General features: G+C 36.1%; 2 protein-coding genes across 6 annotated transcripts; one reads left to right on the forward strand and one right to left on the reverse strand.

The window, feature by feature from the left end:
* On the forward strand, positions 1–6,130 carry LOC107869454 (cellulose synthase-like protein D3). Of its 5 annotated transcripts, none has more exons than XM_016716000.2 (4): positions 1–263; positions 1,608–2,515; positions 2,960–3,767; positions 4,107–6,130. In XM_016716000.2, exons 2-4 carry the CDS (start codon positions 1,659–1,661, stop codon positions 5,859–5,861), a joined length of 3,420 nt encoding a protein of 1,139 aa, XP_016571486.2. In that variant the 5' UTR covers positions 1–263; positions 1,608–1,658; the 3' UTR covers positions 5,862–6,130. The 5 variants fall into 5 exon arrangements, with proteins under 5 accessions (XP_016571486.2, XP_047251009.1, XP_047251003.1 ...); XM_047395053.1 differs by having other exon boundaries at positions 96–333; XM_047395047.1 differs by lacking the exon at positions 1–263 and adding an exon at positions 406–503.
* Positions 6,131–8,675: 2,545 nt separating this feature from the next.
* Positions 8,676–13,326, reverse strand: LOC107869473 (probable xyloglucan endotransglucosylase/hydrolase protein 30). The gene is made up of 4 exons (XM_016716013.2): positions 12,816–13,326; positions 12,635–12,735; positions 11,666–11,874; positions 8,676–9,463 (listed from the first exon to the last, which is right to left on the reverse strand). The coding sequence occupies exons 1-4, from the start codon at positions 13,042–13,044 to the stop codon at positions 8,896–8,898; spliced, it is 1,107 nt and encodes a 368-aa protein (XP_016571499.1). The 5' UTR covers positions 13,045–13,326; the 3' UTR covers positions 8,676–8,895.
* Positions 13,327–20,435: the final 7,109 nt, after the last annotated feature.

The following is a 20,435-nucleotide window of genomic DNA, read 5'->3' on the forward strand; positions in this document are numbered from 1 at the left end:
AAGCGTGCTCAGACCGACCCCCTATATTTCCGTTAATTACTTTTTAACCCCCCCCCCCCCCCCCCCCCCCCTAATTCCACCCCCCACACCCCCACCCCCCAACCCCCACCCCCACAAAAAATATACTCTTTCTTCCCCACTGTCCCCTTTTGTAAGAAAATCAAACCCCCAACACTAAAAACCAAAATCTTCCATACCCAATTTCTTCAAAGTTCAAATGCACTTACTTTTGCTAGTATTAACCACACAGCAAAGTAGATAAGGTAAAAAAAAAAATACAAAAATATCATAAATTTTTTTCTTGAAATTTTCAAACAAAAAATACCAGAAATGGTAACTCATTTATTCAGATCTCTTAATTTTTTTTCTAAATTTTTTATATATTCACATTCTTTACCCCCTTTGTGTATTTGGGTGGGTCTCATTTTTTTTTTTTTTTTTTTTGCAATTTTCCTTTGCCTGCTACTGTAATCTGCAAAAAAAAAAAAAGGAGCTTTATTCAGGTTAATTTGTTATAAGTTATAAAGTTTGAATCTTTCTGAGCTGATGTTGTCTTTTTTTTCTTTTTTTACAAATTTTGAGGTTAGTAAGTATTAATTGCTTATTTTTTGATTTTTTTAAAAGGGGTGACAGAAGAAAGAGGGAGGAAAAATGGGTATTTGTTAGTTTGTCTTACGTAATAGAGATTTTTATTTATTTAATTTATAACCCTTTTGATTTAATTGGAGAAAGAAAGACTTAGTCTTACTTGTTAATATTTTGAAAGGGACCCCATGAAAGCTTTGTTACAGTTGTAATTTCAAATTTGTAGAGTGTATATGTTTGCAAGTAGTGTGTGTGTATTTTTTATTGGTATTATGTTTTGAATGTTTCTTACACGCCTTTAGGAGGCCGATTCTCCTGTATTTTTTAATAATGTTTTTTCCATAACTATGTTAATTGTCTTATAAGTATTGGGGCTACTAGTGGGGGGTTATATATCTATCTAGTTGTGCAACATTAGCATGATCTTGATGTATATAGGGAAGATTTGTATGTGAAAAGTGGGATCTTGATGTGTTCTTGGACTTACATTTTTTCCCACTTTGGTTCGGACCGTGCATAGCGGGAGCTTTAGTTACCAAGTGTTTCTTGAGTTTGCAATTTTTCCCCTTTGATTTTTTTGCACCTTGGTGTCTGGGAAAGCTTTCTGTGTGTTACTGGAAATGGTTTAGGAAAATTTTGATTTTTTGTTGTTGAGGTATTTCATCAAGATTTAGGTGATTTTTCTCTTCTGTGTCTACTTTGTTATATTTTGAATTGTTTTGATGCTTTCCACACAAAGTGACCAAGTGTTTTTGCTTAAAAAAGGTGTTGCTTTAACTGTTTTTAGTTGATAAAAAGAGAGAACTGGCTTTGGAGAAAGAGAAAGTGGCCAACTGGTCATGCTTTTGTTTGCTCAGCATTATTGACATGCTGGGAATCTCTAAAAGATTTTCATTTTCTAGTTGCAAAAAGACGTCAAAATATTTCAAATCCAGATATATTGTTTGCACTATCTTTTTTTAATTTTGGTCTGTGAACTTAGTGTTAACTAATTCTCTGGTTGCTTCTTTGCCCTTATGCAGTTTCAGGTTTTGTTGGTCAGTAAGTAATCTTTTAGCACAAATTTTAGCAGCATGACTTCAAGATCCTTCAAAGCTTCTGATTCCCAGCAGGGTAAGCCTCCTGGTGTTACTTTTGCAAGGAGGACCTCATCGGGTCGGTATGTGAACTTATCAAGGGAATCACTGGATAGTGAGATTAGTGGCATTGAATTTGCAAACTACACAGTGCATATCCCTCCGACCCCTGATAATCAACCTATGGATCCTTCAATTTCTCAGAGGGTTGAAGAGCAGTATGTGTCAAATTCGTTGTTTACCGGTGGTTATAACAGTGTGACTCGTGCTCACTTGATGGACAAGGTAATTGAATCCGAAACTAACCATCCTCAGATGGCTGGTGCCAAAGGTTCTTCTTGTGCTATACCGGGCTGTGATGGGAAAGTCATGAGTGATGAAAGGGGTGAAGATATTCTTCCTTGTGAGTGTGATTTTAAAATCTGCCGGGATTGTTACATTGATGCTGTCAAAACTGGTGATGGGATATGTCCTGGTTGTAAAGAGCCTTACAAGAACACTGATTTGGCTGAGAATGCTGTGGATCCTTCTGGACGTCCTCTGACTTTACCTTCAAACGTTAGCATGTCTAAAATGGAAAGGAGGTTGTCGTTGTTGCGATCAGGTAATAAGTCGGCGATAATAAGAAGCCACTCAGGGTTGATGAGGAGTCAGACAGGGGATTTTGATCATAATAAATGGTTATTTGAGACAAAAGGGACGTATGGCTATGGAAATGCTATATGGCCAAAGGATGAGGGGTTTGGAAATGACAACGAAGATAATGTTGGTGAGCCTTCTGAACTTCTGAACAAGCCTTGGAGGCCGCTTACACGTAAACTGAAGATACCCGCTGCAGTTATTAGCCCATACCGGTAATTTTTCGTCTCTAACAGTTTCTATTGCCATCTTTCCTCTCTACTTCTTTGAATTCAAGAACAGAATTTGGTGAAATTACTCGTATCCAAGTGGCTAACGAATTTAGGGATTAGTTTTAACATGAATGCTTCCTTCTAATCAAAGAAAGATGCTAAAGTGATAATCATAGTTTCTTTACTTTAAGTTCCTGTTATATGTTGATCCTCTAAAAAAGTGTGTTAGACTTCATCTTTTTATCTTGCAAGACTATATTGCAAACATAGCTTCTCGAGTGTACCATATTTAAGAGAACAGTTAAATCTAGCTCTTTTGGTGGATACCATTAGATAATCCTGTGCTTTAGACATTGATTGGTTGCTTAATGCCTGCTGAACATAATTGGTACTATGTTTTATTATAGATGGTTTTAGAGCTGTTCTGACACAACTCCATGTATACAGGCTCTTGATTCTTATTCGTGTTGTTGTTCTTGGACTATTTCTTCATTGGAGGATTACCAATCCGAACGAGGATGCTATATGGTTATGGTATATGTCCATAATCTGTGAGGTTTGGTTTGCAATCTCTTGGCTGCTTGACCAGCTTCCAAAGTTATGCCCCGTAAACCGTGCTACCGATCTCAATGTTTTAAAAGAAAAATTTGAAACACCAACTCCTACCAATCCCACAGGAAAATCTGATCTCCCAGGTATAGACATATTTGTCTCTACTGCAGATCCTGAGAAAGAGCCACCTCTAGTCACTGCAAACACGATACTGTCAATCCTTGCTGCTGATTACCCCGTCGAAAAGCTCTCGTGCTATATTTCTGATGATGGAGGTGCTCTTCTGACGTTTGAAGCAATGGCCGAAGCTTCAAGTTTTGCCAATGTTTGGGTCCCATTTTGTCGTAAACATGATATTGAACCAAGGAACCCAGAAACCTACTTCAGCTTGAAGAGAGACCCTTACAAGAACAAAGTACGTCAAGATTTTGTGAAGGACCGCAGACGGGTGAAGCGTGAATATGATGAATTTAAGGTTCGAATCAATAGCCTCCCTGATTCAATTCGTCGGCGTTCTGATGCCTATAATGCCCGTGAAGAAATCAAGGCTATGAAGCGTCAGCGAGAGGCAGCTGGGGATGAGCTTTTGGAACCCATCAAGATAACTAAGGCCACTTGGATGGCTGATGGAACCCACTGGCCTGGTACTTGGATAGCATCTGCTCCTGAGCACTCTAGGGGTGATCATGCAGGAATCATACAGGTATTGATCCTACATATTAATACCGTCTAGTTATATGTTGCTTCCATCTTTATTTATTGATCAGGGCATAATTGCGTATTGCATTAATTATGCGTATGATCTCATGCTGAACCCACCCCATTTTGTTCCTCCTCCAAGTATTAGGAAAAAGAGGAAAGAAATTTATTTTCTTCTCCCTGATTATTATTGACTCTGTCTTCAGGGGTTTCTCATTTTGCCAACTGTACGTTTATTTTGCTATTTTTATACTCTTCTCAGCTGGCAATAACTTGCATGTTAAATTCTTGAAGTAATAGATTTGGTTTGACATTGTTAGCTGTTTTTCTTGTTTTTTTACAGGTTATGTTAAAACCCCCAAGTGATGAACCATTACATGGAACCGCTGCCGATGACGGTCTAATTGATTCAACAGAAGTTGATATTCGTCTCCCCTTGCTGGTGTATGTCTCTCGTGAGAAGCGTCCTGGCTATGATCATAACAAAAAGGCTGGAGCCATGAATGCCTTGGTCCGAGCTTCTGCCATCATGTCTAATGGCCCCTTCATTCTCAACCTTGATTGTGATCACTACATCTACAACTCACAGGCAATCAGGGAGGGAATGTGCTTTATGATGGACCGGGGTGGGGATAGAATCTGTTACGTTCAGTTTCCTCAACGTTTTGAGGGAATTGATCCTTCCGACCGTTATGCAAATCACAATACTGTTTTCTTTGATGTCAACATGCGTGCCCTTGATGGCCTTCAAGGTCCAATGTATGTGGGGACTGGTTGTCTCTTCCGCAGGACTGCTCTTTATGGTTTTGACCCACCACGAACCAAGGAATACCACCCTGGTTGCTGCAGCTGTTGCTTTGGTCGGCGCAAGAACAATGCCACTGTGTCTTCTGTCTCTGATGACAACAGGGCGCTTAGAATGGGGGATTTTGATGATGAGGAGATGAATCTTTCTTCCTTTCCTAAAAGGTTTGGTAACTCAAGTTTTCTGATTGATTCAATTCCAGTCGCAGAATTCCAAGGTAGACCACTTGCTGATCACCCTGCAGTAAAGAACGGACGACCACCTGGTGCTCTAACTATTCCAAGGGAACTTCTTGATGCCTCCACTGTTGCTGAAGCGATCAGTGTCATTTCTTGCTGGTATGAGGACAAAACTGAATGGGGTAATAGAGTTGGATGGATTTATGGTTCTGTAACTGAAGATGTGGTGACGGGGTATAGGATGCATAATAGGGGTTGGAGATCTATTTACTGTGTGACAAAGAGAGATGCATTCCGTGGCACTGCACCAATCAATCTGACTGACAGGCTTCATCAAGTGCTTCGATGGGCCACTGGTTCTGTTGAAATCTTCTTCTCTCGCAACAATGCTTTTTTGGCTAGTCCTAGAATGAAATTTTTGCAGCGGATTGCCTACCTCAATTGCGGCATCTACCCCTTCACCTCGGTATTCCTAATTGTTTATTGCTTCCTCCCAGCACTTTCGCTCTTCTCTGGTCAGTTCATCGTCCAGTCCTTGAACGTCACCTTCCTCACATATCTCCTCGCGATCACATTGACTCTCTGCGCCCTGGCTGTGCTCGAGATCAAGTGGTCCGGCATTGCTTTAGAAGAGTGGTGGCGTAATGAGCAATTTTGGTTAATTGGAGGCACAAGTGCCCATCTCGCTGCTGTGCTTCAGGGGCTACTAAAAGTGATTGCTGGCATTGAGATTTCATTTACACTTACATCAAAATCTGCCGCTGATGATGATGATGAATTTGCTGACCTTTATATTATCAAATGGACTTCCCTGATGATCCCACCTATTGTAATCATGATGACTAACTTGATCGCGATAGCGGTTGGTGTAAGCCGGACAATATATAGTACGCTACCACAATGGAGCCGTTTGCTAGGAGGGGTTTTCTTCAGTTTTTGGGTCCTGACTCATCTCTATCCTTTCGCAAAAGGATTGATGGGAAGGCGTGGAAGGACACCAACAATTGTATTTGTCTGGTCTGGACTTATTGCCATCACCATTTCGCTCCTCTGGGTCGCAATCAATCCCCCTGCCGGTGCCACTGAAATTGGAGGGTCATTCCAATTCCCTTGATTTTTCCTGACAGCCCTAGGCCAAATTAGTTCCTGCACATTCCATTCAGATTATTCTTTAGTTTCTACTTATTTTTCTTCCTATTCTGTAACAAAATGTGGACCCAAAGACCTTCAATGTTATGTGGATTTTGCCATCACTATTGTCCTTGAATTTTTGTTTTATGTTCAATGTTCATAGAGAAGGAAGGGCAAAATATACGCTACATTGTCTGTAAGCAAAGCCTCAAAATATAGATATATAGTAAAGTTAAATTCTTTTTTTGATAATGCTTTAGCACCATTCTTGTTTCTTTGAAGTTTTAGCTTTTCTGGCAATTCACACAAATTTACTCTAGACTGGAGCCTTGTAGTTCGCTCTTTCCACCAAACCTGCCCTGGGATCTTTAGTGCACTAGGCGGTCTGTACTCTTTTTTGTTTGATTTGTTTTTAGGACTCGTTTGGTACGCTGTATTAAATAAAATAATTTATGAATTAAAATTTAGTCCAACCATGTATAATGTTTGGTTGCCCAATTTAAATCTAATCCCACTTGATACATGGATAGCTAATACACCATAGAGTGTATTAGCTTATGCCTAAGAAACCATGGGATTACTTATCCATGACTTAATAATACATGGATAAAAGAATTAAATCACTCAACCACCCCTCAATTCTTTTATTAAATTTTTCTTTTAGTTCCATTTAAAATTTAATCACTACAAATTTGATTGTTATGTTACATTTAATTTGCCAACCTCTTTTTACTTTGCGTATGCAAATCAAGTGCTTAAATATCATTTACTCCCTTATGTTGGTTGATAGCTTCGAATGTGAACTACATTTATGTTATTTTGTATTTGTTCAATTTACGGACGGGTTAATTTAAATAGAAAAGATTATTGTCAAATAAATATATAGTTTGAAAATCTAAAACTACATTATCAACAGTTCGTGATGTTCTTACATAGTGTGCTTCTTCACATTTTTAGAAAATTATTTCTCTTTAATATGATAATTATTTATTGCTTTAAATTTTTCTTGATTAAATAGACTCAATTTTTTTTTTAAAAGAAATAAATGATCAACTAAGCGGAGTGAGAATTAGTATTCATATTTTAGCTTTTCTATAAGATCCAAAAAGGGTGAGCAACTTGACTAGTTAAATGAAGTAGAAAATCTCATAAAAATTTAAGGGTATAATTGTAAAGAAGATTTTGTAAAGTTTTAAAATACATGATATATTTACTTTTTTATACAATGAACCAAATACTTGATAAAAAATAATTCCTATATTACTAATCCCTGCATTGCTATTGTTTATCCATGGATAACTTGTCTTTGTTAGAACAAGTGTAGTTGTTTGTGCTTGTGCTTACATAAGAAATGTCATATTTTGTCCTTGATAATGCGTCTTAATGTCAATTTCTTAAGTCATCTGTGGATTATTACCAAATTCATTAAGTCAATATTTCTTTTATTTTCTAACCAACTCCATGACTTCTCCAAATCAGATCAATAAAGTGGAGTGCCTCATGCACTTTGAGGAATCTGAAGGTATATCCTCCTAATTATATTCATTCAGTTAGTATAACAATGAAAATTAGCAAATCATCTTAAGCTTGGTGCAAATAGGGCAGGGCAAGGTCCAAAGCAGCGAAAGGTAGTAGCACGTATCTGGTAGAATAGTTAAGATGTGTGGATCCTGACACCACCTATATCGGAGCCATCCTTGTTCAAAGGATGTCATTCGCTAGGAAAAGTACAATATAGCTAAGTAAAAGTTAAAACCATTTAACTCTATATACTATTCTATATGTTGAATTTTCTTTTGCTTACTTCTTTATATTTTGATCTCCTTGATGGAAGTCCCGAATCTGCTTCTAGACAATACCATTAGTCCCAAAATAAAAAAGAAGAGGTAGAACGCGTTAAATCTTTTCCAAGTGTGTCTTTCACCTCTTCCAATGGATGAAGTAGGTTTAAGTAGTTGAACAAAATAGCTACTAGTCAGCTCTGGACTACCTAAGTTAATTATATTTACCTATGGACATAGTTTCTGAACCAAATCCATTCTCAAAAGTTGAAAGAATAATTCACCAAACTTTGGTTGAAAGAGTAAAACTTGGAGTAGCCAACATATTTGTTTTGGTCAGAATATAAACAAGTTACTGAATTAATCAGGTTTTAATTTAATTTGTTAGTTGCTAATAATTGTTCATATAAAGACACAGTCCACTAGCTAAAGTACAGAACATCTTCAACACAGGGTGTGGAAGTTCGAAGCTTTGACAAGTGAAATTCAAGCACATGATGCCAGAGTTTGAAATATTCATGAAGTCTTAAATGTGGATGTCAAACCCTTGGAAAAAAAAAAAAAATCAATGCGAAGTTGTATTGTCAATGAATACTTATCCAGCACATGGAATGGACTCGATCTAAAATTATGGCCGAGTGTCAAAATGCTATTCATACCATCAGTCTCGAAATCAGAAATCTCGTTAATGATATTTAACATTTATTATAAGAAAACATTTTGTCTATGTACACAAGTGTAATTCTTCGACAAAGGAATCCATTGACATACATGGTTTCTCCCTTCATATAGCCCCTCACACTAGGTACACAAGTGTAATTCTTGGCAAAGGAATCCATAAAATGATACGTATATGCTTCTTACACTATTTATCATAGTTCGGAAGTATATTTGTCCCTTTTTTGATTCCAAAAAAATTGATGGTCTTACATCTATCTTAGGTTCTTCCATAACTTCTTTTTTTCGATTATTGTCAGTAGATAATTACCATATAACGAGAACAAAAAAAGGGTCACTTAGATGAATATGTAGTGCCAATATACCTAGTGAAAAAAACAAGAAAACCACTACTCTTAAAATTAATGGATATGGTTTTTACTCAAATCAACCACCACATTGATATTTATACCTCTCATGTGTGTATGTATACTAATCTCTTTGGTACACCACCACCTATAGGATTTCTTTTTTACAACCCATGATATTCACACTGTATACCTTAAATTTACAAATTCATTACATTGCAGCAGCAGAACCACGTTGGCTAGACTTTGATGAACCACCATCAGCTACCTTATTCCGCCGCCTAGAGCTCCGTCTGGAGCGGTTTTTACGGGGGCTATGGCTCCCACCAAACTTCATCCTCTGTCTAAGCCTTCCACTATCCTTAAACAAATCCCTTTCAGACTGAACAATCACACATTCTGGTGGTGGCACGGGGTACCTAATGTTATCATAACAATATGAATAGTACATGTATTTTTCTCTAAAATGTTTCATCGATTTTCGCCTTTCGGTTGTGATGTTAGAGTAATCTTTAGCAAGTAATTTGGCAATCCTGTCAGTGCAATTTGTTGATGAAATTTGCTCAATTGGATCAACTATGCAACCTTCAAGAACTAAGTCTTTTAGCTCAGTTGCAAAAGGTTCATATTTATAGTTCACTTTAGCTTTGCCACCATTTGTAGCCCAAGATGATGCATCCCAAATTGTGGCATATAAAGACATTGGCTTTGATGGAAAGTCACCTCTCATTGTTGGATTTCGATTTACTTCCCTAATTGGTGTTTCATCAACGTAAAATCTGTATAGCAAAGGAATAAAAACAACGGGTTAGTAAAAGGACACAAATGAGTCCTATGTTGCTCAAATTCTTCAAAAATGTTGTCAGTTGCATGTTGGATTCTTCATTTTTTGAGGATCTGACCAACATAGACTATAGGTAGCTGCTTGTAACAAGTAACTAGTTAATTGAAAAATATAACTATTCGAGTTGAGCTATAAGGAAAGGCCCAATTAGACCAACGATCCAATAGGCTATTGAGCTTCAGTTCAATCAGCAATAAGTTGCAACCGGTAAAATTACACTTGTAAGTGTAAAAAATCTTCGCATTATCAATATATGCAAGTGTAATCCTCTGATAATCACGAAAATTCAATCCTATAATACTTATGCCCCAGGATAACAGTAAAAGCACATCACGAGAAGATTTTTCGTATGATCATTTTATCCTATCAAATAGTAAGTAGACATAAGAGATCATTTCCTCGTAACAAGCCAAGAAGACATTGCTATTTCCTACTTATGTAGTCTTTTATTTACTGTATTCTTAAGTTCATTATTCATTTTATACAGTATAAACAAAGGTTTCTTCACAGTACATGTTAGAAAAAGCTCGATGGTAAATATTGTGGCAATTAAACTAAAAACTTTGTTAATAAGAATCAAAAAGGCAGTCCGGTATACAAAGCATCCCATGTTCACGCAGGATATGGTGAAGGGCCGCACCCCATGGGTGTGACATAGACAACCTATCTTAATGCAAATATTAGTGATTGCTTCTATGACTCAAAACACATGATCTATAAATCACACCAAGGCAACTTTTTTTAATGATCCAAATACTAGATAGTAGTATTAAATTAGAGTAATAAGTCCAAAGTCACGATTACTGACTTTTTAAAGAAGTATAGACAAACTCTTTTTAAGTGTGAACGTATACAATTAGTGCAAATGTCAATTGGAAAACAGCAAATCACGCCAGTTTTCCAGCTCTAAAGAATTTTGTAGAAAAGGAAGAAGTAATATAGTTGCATTAATTACCATAAATCGTGCAATTAGAACTTTATACCCTTTAAAAGTTAGTCACTCTCATTAGTTAATTAATGAGCTAATCAACATTTTCCTGCACTTAATTATTTGCACAATGACACTCCCATGACAACTTTGGCATGTTACCATTCATCTCTTTCAACACTGAGGTCCCCTGCTAAAGGTAAATACTTATTTGTACCGAGTATTTTTATTCATATATAATTAAACGATTAACTTTAAGAATTAACAATTTAAAGTGAAAATGCATATCGTTTAACCATAATTTAATATAAAAAAGAGTTTATGTAAGACACATGCTTACATCTATTGAGTTAGTATATAAATTACCCGACTAAAACCCCTCCCCCCCTCCAAAAAAAAAAAAAAGATCTATGAAAAGAAAACCCAACAACAATAACATACGAGTATAATCTTACAAAGTATGGTCTGAAGAGGGTAGGGTGTACACAAACCTATCACTACCTCAAAGGTGAACTATATAGGCTGCCTTTTGTAGACCCTCGGTTTAAGACAAAAGAAGTCCAGAAAATGACGTAACGAAAGTACAAAACAATATACAGTAACGAAACATCAAATATAAATTATTAACTAAATTAAGCTCCAAAAAAAACATGATTAAATAAATCCAAAATAGAGAAGCTAACCATTATCTTATTCAACAACAAAAGCAATAGGTAACCAAATAATTGGAGTGAACTTTTCCAAAACGAATGGAAACCTTTTCTTTCCTCGTAATTTCTCTCTCCGCGTTTGGCCAAAAAGTAGGCACAGTTATACTATTTACAACAATTTTCTTGCTGGATAAAGATTCCTCAATTTTTAATTAAAGGTTTCGAAAATAGAGAAACTTCTGACAAGATACGCTAGGCAAATCTAAAATTAGTTGGTCGGAGAGTTCACAATACCAAATACTAGATTTTTTAAAAAAAACGTGTGCACTCCAGTGCACTAAAGTTTTGCTATGCATGAGGTTTGAAAAAAACTGGGTCCACAAGAAAATATTATATGCGGTCTTATTTTGCATTTCTACAAAGAGGCTACTTAGAATCTAATTCTGGATTCTATAATTTTCAATCGTATACAATAAAAGTATTGAAACTGATAATAAACTAAAGAGGGAACGATCAATATAATTAGAGAAAAAAGATCAATAAATTGTAAGGAGCTTACATGATGTTTTTTGGGGTCCAAAGAATGCTATACTGATGAAATTCCTTGCTTGGATCAAACCACATTCTATACCTCTCTTCTCTGCCACGACTAACACTTCCATTTCCATACAAGTTAGTCTGAAACCTCCATGGCTGCCCATTCACATTCCCCAAAAACTCAATATCTAACTCGTCATGATTCTTCTCAAATGTGTCCACATTTGAAGTCTACATATCAAATATATTGCATAAATAAGTATTCTTAAGTTTGAATCATTAAATGAAAAATACAACATCTTGCAACAAACAAAACAAAAAAAAATTTGGTGCACTAAGCTACCGCTATGACAGTATTCAAGAAAGGTTATCCGTATTTTTTTTTTTTCATGTGTGAATTACATAGGCAGATCAAATATTTAAGCTTTTATGTGTTCAACCTTTGAGGTTCTTAGCATTAAATTCATTACTATATTTTAAAGATTATGGGTTGTCTACTATTTTTTGGAATTATAATGGACTTTTACCCATAAATTTATGTTCCACGTTGAAAATACGGAATTTAAATGAATATGATTAAGTAAAGTTGCATTTGCCTCTGGGTCTGGCAAAGAGAAAGCAATGGGTGCAACGAAGTATTCCGCATTCACCACTACTACCCAAATGCAAATATCAGTGTTTAATTATACACTATGCATCACTTATTATAAACTCATATGAACAATATAACAGTACAACATGATGCAATATAATTATAATCAAACAACATGCATTTTCATATAACACTCCAGTCTCTCCCCATGCAAATTACACGTCTGCTTCTTCCTTCTTCAAAACATAATCTTGTGGATTTCAGAACATCTACATGGATATATTATTATGACTAAAATAGGTAGTCAAAATCAGTGCTCTTAAACAAATAGTTTATCTCAAATAATAATTTATGCATATAAATCCATATATCCATATTAATAAATTCTTATATACTTACATAAAAAGCAACAACAATGCCAGCAGTATATATGGCCGGCAACTTAATACTAGCACTAAAAAATCCATAATTGTAATATTCTGTTGATATTACACCTGACCCTGCAAAACATAAAACAAATATTCACATATAAATAACACATAATTAAAACACAATAATAAAAAAAAATGAATTAATTTACCTGAGAAACGATTAAGTAGGAGACGAAAACTTCGATCATCAGGAGATTTTTCAATATTGAAATCACTAAAAAGAGGAGAATAGCCTTGTTTGAATGTTATCGTCGATAGATTAAAAGCCTTGCTAGTCGTCGTCGCCGCCGTCGAAGCCACTGGAAAAATGTATAATAATAAAAGGAGGGAGAAAGGTATTATTGATTTTGATAGAGATAATAGAACTCGATAATCCATGTCTATATATATATATATTTTTTTTTTTTTTCTGGTTTTGTAATTCTATATAGAATATTTTTTTTTTTGTATTTTTTTGTTTATATGTTTATATAGGGTTATTGCTCTCTTCTCCCTCCCTTAGTTATATATAGTTGTCTTCTCTTCTTCTCTCTTGTCATTTTTGGATTTGATCATAAAGATGGTAACAAAATGTGCAGCCATGAAGAGAGATTTGGCAGGTTTCGGTTTTGAAGGGTTGGAATTACATAATAGTCCTTGTGGTTGGAGGTTATTCACAATATTGTCACGCGATTCTTTTTATTTTTTATTGTTATGAAAAGAAAATTAAGAATTTGCGGAAAAAAAAAAAAAAAAAAATAAAGTGGCGTCAAGGGAAGTTATGCATAAAAATGAATATATTTTGTGGGTAAAATGAGGATCTCTTATAAAAATGACATTACTAAAAATAAATTATGAAACCAATTAATAAAAGATCCTGCAAGTTTGGGTTTTAATATTAGTCAGAGTTATATTTATGTCCGTTATATAAGATAGTTAGGTTATTAATTTAAGATAATAGATAACTCATCCATATGTGTATATCAAATCTAATCTGGACTTGAAATATAAAGTGTAATCTCATACTACTACATAAGAAGTTAAATTGTATTGATATTTGCTATTTTCTTTTATTTGCTTAGCATATATGACTTAAATTCGAACTCTGGCATGTGTAGCTAGGTGATGTATATAGCTTTCCTAATGGGAAAGGCCAAAATTCATGGTGCCCCTAAACTTGGTACGAACTTTTACTTAGGCACTTTAAGTGGATGTTGTTCACTTTTGGTATCTCAAGTAGCTATAAAGTGTGTCACTTTGACACCTTTTGCTGATTCAGCACATTGTGTGTGTTGCACTACACTAAAAGCGCGTGACAAGCTCTATTTTATAATTTCTGTATTTTTTTTTTACCTTCTTCCTCTTTCTTCTTCCACCAACTCAACCTTCCACCACCATTAACAACTATTGCAAAACTTCCAACATCAGCTTTAAACCTTCTTCTCCGTCCATTCTTCACCTTCCAACATCATCACCATCATCCACCAAACTACCACCAAATTTTTGAATTAAAAAACATCGAAGAAAAAAATCACATACATAATTTTAAAAATTAAAAATCACATCTCCATGATTGTTGTAAAAAATTTAAAATAGTGTAACCAAATTTTTCGCACAACCACCATTAATTTTGTTATTCACCTCCACAATTTTTGCACCACAATTGAATACAATATCACCATCAAACTTACCTTCACTCAATTTTCATTAATTGAGTCTATTCTTAAATGTGATCCAACTAAAATATATCAGAGTATATCTGCACGAAACCATACCAAAGCAACTAGACAGAAATTGAAGCCAAATGGGTTCCTTCTTAAAATTATTTTTTTGACCAATTTATTTTTGTTGAGATGAAATTGTTGTCAATTAATCGAAAATTGTTGTCAACTTGGACGGAGAGTGAAAAATTATTGTCAAATATTGTCAAGTTGTTGTGAATTTGATGTCAATTTGGTCGGAATGTTGTAGTGGTTAGAGGCGGGGATTTGTGGATTGAAGAAGACAATATAGAGGGGATGGGTGGGTGGCGGTAGGGGAGGGTGGGGTGGCGGCAAATGATTTTGGGGTAGGGTGGCAGAATACAATTTGGAGGCGAGGAAAAACTTCAACAAATTTACAGTCTGCCGCTTTTGACCACTCGCCACTGTCTCCTTACCGGGTTGAGGCCCCCTTCAATGGGTTCTAATTCTAAGAAGGGGGTGGTGCCCTGAATCAATCAAAAAACTTATTGATTTAATTGAAGGAAACTAAGACGATTAGCTTAGCTAGCATTCTGGGAGGTGCTAACGAGCAAGAAAAGGGGTGTGCTAAGGCGCAACGACTTTCGCGCAACTGCTACGCCCTTGCTTCTTGCTCGAAGTCTCGAAACACTCTATCTCATGCTTTCATAGGAAAAGATGATCTGGACCTTTCAAGGTCAAGATCCCAATGAGTTGAACTATGTTCAACGAATCTCTATACCTTAGTCTCAACTCATTTGGATCACATTACATACACCACTATGACAACCCTATTTAATGTGAATTTGAAAACACTGAACATTAGTCAAAAGCGATATGTGGAATCATCTTGCGCCATATGTACTGAGATTGTTCGGGAGACATGGTCCAAGCCCGGTGAAAAAATGCAATAAAAAAAGATTATGATGTTAAAGAGCCCTTGTTTTTCCAATTTCCCGGCTACTACGTGTTGATTATACTTATTTAAGTCCGACGTATTTGTATATTTTGTATTTTTCTTCTTTTTTTTATGATTTTTCCTTTGATCTGCTTATTCCTGTGAAGTTAGTGTGAATTATTACTTTACCATACGTCGGAATATGCTGTATACATCAGTTCCTTTCTTATAGAAATTCGAAAGACTTTTCAAAGTTGAATATTCAGTTGATTTACCCCTTATTACTATTACTATTACAATCAACATTTCAGAATAGTGCAAATTTTTTATCTCTCCATCATTTAGAAAATCTAAGAATGAATCATTGATAATTCACCACATCATTGATACAAACAATATCCAGATACCAAATCCTACTTCTATATACTATACTCCCCACAAACTAGATGAAGCTCGTGGGAAGGTCAAAGAAAGAAGAGGCATCTTCCTGGCTTAGAAATAGATAAAAAATCCACCCTTCGCCCACCTCTCCCTCAGCGAGGAAATAGTAGTAGCAACAGTCTCCCCATTAATTCAAGGTTACAGTCCCAACCAAGTCAAAGAGTCTGGTACGAACAAAGACATTATAATAGCTTGAATCACTCGAAAGGGACCACACAACAATGGCTTATAATTGGAAAACATAACAACTGCTCACCCTGACTACGTCTGTAAGTTAAGAAAAGCTCTTTATGGGTTAAAACAAGCACCAAGAGCGTGGTATGGGGTTAGGAGCGTTTTCAATATGATTATTTTCTTGTATTTTTTTGATGAGAAATGCGAGTCTGTTTTGTCCACTTTCTTCATCCCCTCTATCAAAATGATCAAAAAGGAAGGCGAACTTGCTTCTTATTCCCATGTTGGAAAAGTCAGTATGGTGCCCTAAAAGACGTGCAGACTGAGTGAGTTTCCACCAATCCAGATGTGCCAAAGATTGAGGACTATGAGGGTACGGTGCTATCTTTGTACTTTGTTTGTTGCACATGGCCTAATGTACACTTGCCCCTTTTTTCTCACTCTTTTGGTATCAATTTGAATGCGGGAGTTTGGATTCAATCCAAAGAAGAAAGAACCCATTTATTCAGAGCGAAAGCAAGAGATAGTTGGATTGTAAGACTTTCTCTCACATCCCACTTCCTTCCATGAGATAGTCAATTTTAGCATCTTTGAAGAATCATATTGAGAAAAAGAAAGAAGCCTGGGGATAAAGTGATGAGCCCAAGATGTTATAAAGCTTTGGGTCGTTAATGTTTAATATAATATGCAGAAACCCTAACTTTCTGTCTTCTCACAGCTCTTTATCCATCATGCTAGCGAAAAAAGTGAAAGTACGACAGGCTCTTCCATGAGAAAAGGGATTCCTTAGTTAATAGGATATGTCCTTTAACTTGGAAGATTGGAAAACCTTGGTTGTTCTTCAGACCTTTTTCTGTGGCATATTAGAGCCATATAGTCTCCCGCCAATAAAAAATCCCCTAACATTATCAGGTAGGTCCAGGATCTCTAATCTAACTTCGTGAATCGAATTAAAGAGTTCTCGATGTAGGGCCCAGTTTGTCTTGTCCAGAAGATGGAATTTTCACAAAGCACGTGCATCCGAATAGTCATCAGTTTGAAAGAGAGTAGAACGCCCAAAGATAACGTGTAGAGGAGATCGCTCACCAATAATAAGAGTCATCGTCTTCTTACTCAGATAAGCAGCCATTATTAAATTGGCTTTACTAGGGATCCTATAATAGGAGAACTTTCATTTCCAGTAGAAATCCTATCGCACTCTCTCCCGCTTGGTGGATGAAATCTTCTCTCCTTTTAGAATTCTTTCTCCCACATACCTTTTTTTCCCTCTTTCATCGAAGAGGAAAGAATAATCTAAAATATAAAAGCAGACGGTCTCGTAGATAAAGAAAGAGATTATTGACGTTAGTATACTAATCTATTCATTGGTAAGGCATTTCTTCCCGTGACCGCCTTTCTTACCAAAAAGCTAACCCAACAAAATCTAGGTTTTTTCTAGACTAAACCCAATGTTTTATTTCTGTCCTAGTTGATCCTGATTCGACATTAGAAGTATATCGATTTTTCCCCAATAACCGTATACTTTTGTTTGGAAATACTGCATACTAGATTCCATCTATAAATCGTTTTTCTTCCTTATGAGTGAAAGTCTCAATAAGAATGCTAGTTCTTACTGTTCATTATGATATGAATATACCACAACCTAAAAGCCAAATCATACAAATATGCTTCACGTTAGGAATAATCTGAGTTTTGAATCCATAAATAATTGCTAATATAAGGGTAATCATGTCGCCTATGATAATTCGATTCCATAGCGTAATTTCGATTTAGTCATACCCTCAGAATAGAACTTTTGTTGTTAGAGGCTTGATAGATCTTTCCAAGCTCATTCAATTCTGCTCATTCAATTCTTAAATAAGAAATCTTATCTTTCTTTATCGAGATTGGGTTGGTGTTCAGTGTACCCCTAAAGAATTTCAAGAAACTATCTTTACCACGAAGTAAGTTGATCGAGAAAGTGGCAGGACCATAAAATAACGCCTTGAGTTGGACTGTGGTCCCTTCGACAGTTGTGGATGCGCTTTACTTCTTTCTGAGTATCCCAGTGCAGCAGTCTTGTTCAAGCTATGGATCTTATACAGAGAAGGAGTGTGAAAGCCCATCTGTGGCTGCCAAGAGAAGGGAACTGCCCATTTTCAATTTTACCGGGTCCATGTCGGAGACAACGGGGCAGTCGTTACACCATTCGTGCAGGTGGCTACTTATGCGAAAAGGAATTTCGCTACCTTAGGATAGTTAAAGTTACTGGCCCCATTTGCTGGGGCTTCCATTCAAAACATTCGAACAATACAAAGCACAGAAGAAAGAAAACCACAAATGCAAACAACAGTAACAAGTACAGACATAAAAGTGCAAGATGATCCATACACGCTCGACCGCAAAAAGGAGAAAACGACCTTAATATCCACTCTGATTAAGAACAATATGTTTTTCTCCTTTCCTTGCCCTTCTTGATGAGGTGCAGCACCAACCCGAAAATGATAGATTTCTAAAAAATAAGTAAAAGCAGAATGAAAGACAGTCCTATATTAACAAGGACGAGCTTTTTCAGGAAGAAAGCTTCGCGCCCAACTGCTTGTATATCGATCGGAAAGAAGCAGCTACAAATGCTATCAGTGTTTCTTCCTTCCTATCTAAGAAATGCTGGCTTTTTCGATTGACCCCGATGCATGTAATGGAATCGGGTACTATACCTTTTTGAGGTGCGCATACACAAAGGGAATTCTTTTCTTGCCCAATACAAAATTGAATATAAGAAAATACTTTCCAGAAAAAATAAAAAAAACATTTATTTTTCTGGCTACGGATTTATGGAACCTCACTTACTAGTTTAAAGTTAAAAAATAGATTTCATGCAAATTGCACACTGAGCTTTTGGTATTGGTGTCCCGGGGCTAATAATATACGAAGAAAGGAGGGGGAAGGACAGATCAACCAAAGATCCTACTCCTCTTAGAAAGGGGAATGAATCATTTTTTTGATTTTTGATTTTGTTTTAAGGCCCCATCAACGAAAGAACAAATTGAAAAATAGTAAATTTGATGAATATTCATTTTATACAGTCACATCTTTATCACACTTCTTTGTCTTCCAAGTCAAAAATAGTTTCGTTCTAAACTCCTTTCTTTTTCCATTTAGCTTTTATTGTTTGTTTGGGTTTGTAACTATGTGACCACTGAAAGTGGAAGAGCTGTTTGATGTGACTTCATTAGATGATTGTACAAGAAGGAACTAGATAGATTAAAGAGAAAAAAAGAACAAATGATAAAAAATGATAAATAAAGGAATTTTGATTGGATTGGGTTAGGCATTATTTTGTGGGACATACAGATAGTTTACCAAGAAGAGCAAAGGAGATTCCACTAAGAACTTCTATTGCTAAAAGAGCTAATTCAAGTGCAGTACTTACTGTAACAAGAACAACGTGAAGTCAAAAAAATAGCTCGACGTCAGGATGATAATAAGTTTAACACCTCTCATTCTTATTCAATATGAAAACGAAAAAAAAGATTTGAATTTGATGAAGAAGACACTTATTGTTCCTTATGTCTTATGTAAGGGCTTATAAGAGAATGTGTAATGTGGCTAAATAGGCGGATGGCCTAAAAAAGAACTTGATGGATTATGAGAGACTGCCTCGAGCCCATGTGAAGGGTTTGGTTAAGATATGCCAGATTCCACCAAGTATACAAATGGAACCTAACCATACATGTCCTCCGATTAGATTTTCTAAATCGTCCACACTAACAATCTGTGGAGGAATATATAGTATTTCATTGCTACAAGTATGAATTATTGAAAATAATAAGATATGGAATTGGACATCTTTCTTTGCCTTGCTTTGCCAAATAGAGAACTTCTATTTGGAAGCTCCAAGCGAAAATAAAAGTCCTTCGGGTATCGCCATCGATTACTCAAAATTCAACTCATACACAGGGAGAATTTCAACTTATATCAGAGTAGGAAAAATGGAGATGCTGGTAATCATATACATAGTAATGAATGCCCGACCTTTCTAGTGGCGAGGCTTACCCCTCCGTATTACAGGACCTAAAAAAAGGCTTTCAGTAGCGCCCTTAGAATCTAAGCCTTTTGACAAGGGAACTCATGTGGAAGACCACTTCCATTGTCTAAAAGCCTTATTATTGGAAGGAAACAGCACGACGATTGACTCAGGCTCTAATTTTTTTTTGTTTTCATATTGAATAAGAATGAGAGGTGTTAAGCTTTTTATCATCCTGGCATTGAGCTATTTTTTCGTAGGACCTCCCCTACAGTATCGTCACTACAATAGAGTTTAACCACCAAGTTTGGGATGGATTGACTGAGAAATTAATTGAGTACAAAACTTATCTTTAAGCTTTACCTTATTCTGATCGTTTAGAGAGCGATCACGGGGTCACTGAATGAGCTTCGCTGCGCTGCGGTCTCATGAACTGAACTTCATTGCCTTTCCGCGTGCTAAGCGAATGGGTGTTGTGCCATAGGTCAGTTTCGGGGTGGGGAGCGAAGAGAGTCCAAAAGAATAATTCGACTCTGCCTGCTGCTTCATT

The sequence above is a fragment of the Capsicum annuum genome, chromosome 1 (assembly GCF_002878395.1).
Source record: "Capsicum annuum cultivar UCD-10X-F1 chromosome 1, UCD10Xv1.1, whole genome shotgun sequence".
Classification (NCBI taxonomy): Eukaryota; Viridiplantae; Streptophyta; class Magnoliopsida; order Solanales; family Solanaceae; genus Capsicum; species Capsicum annuum.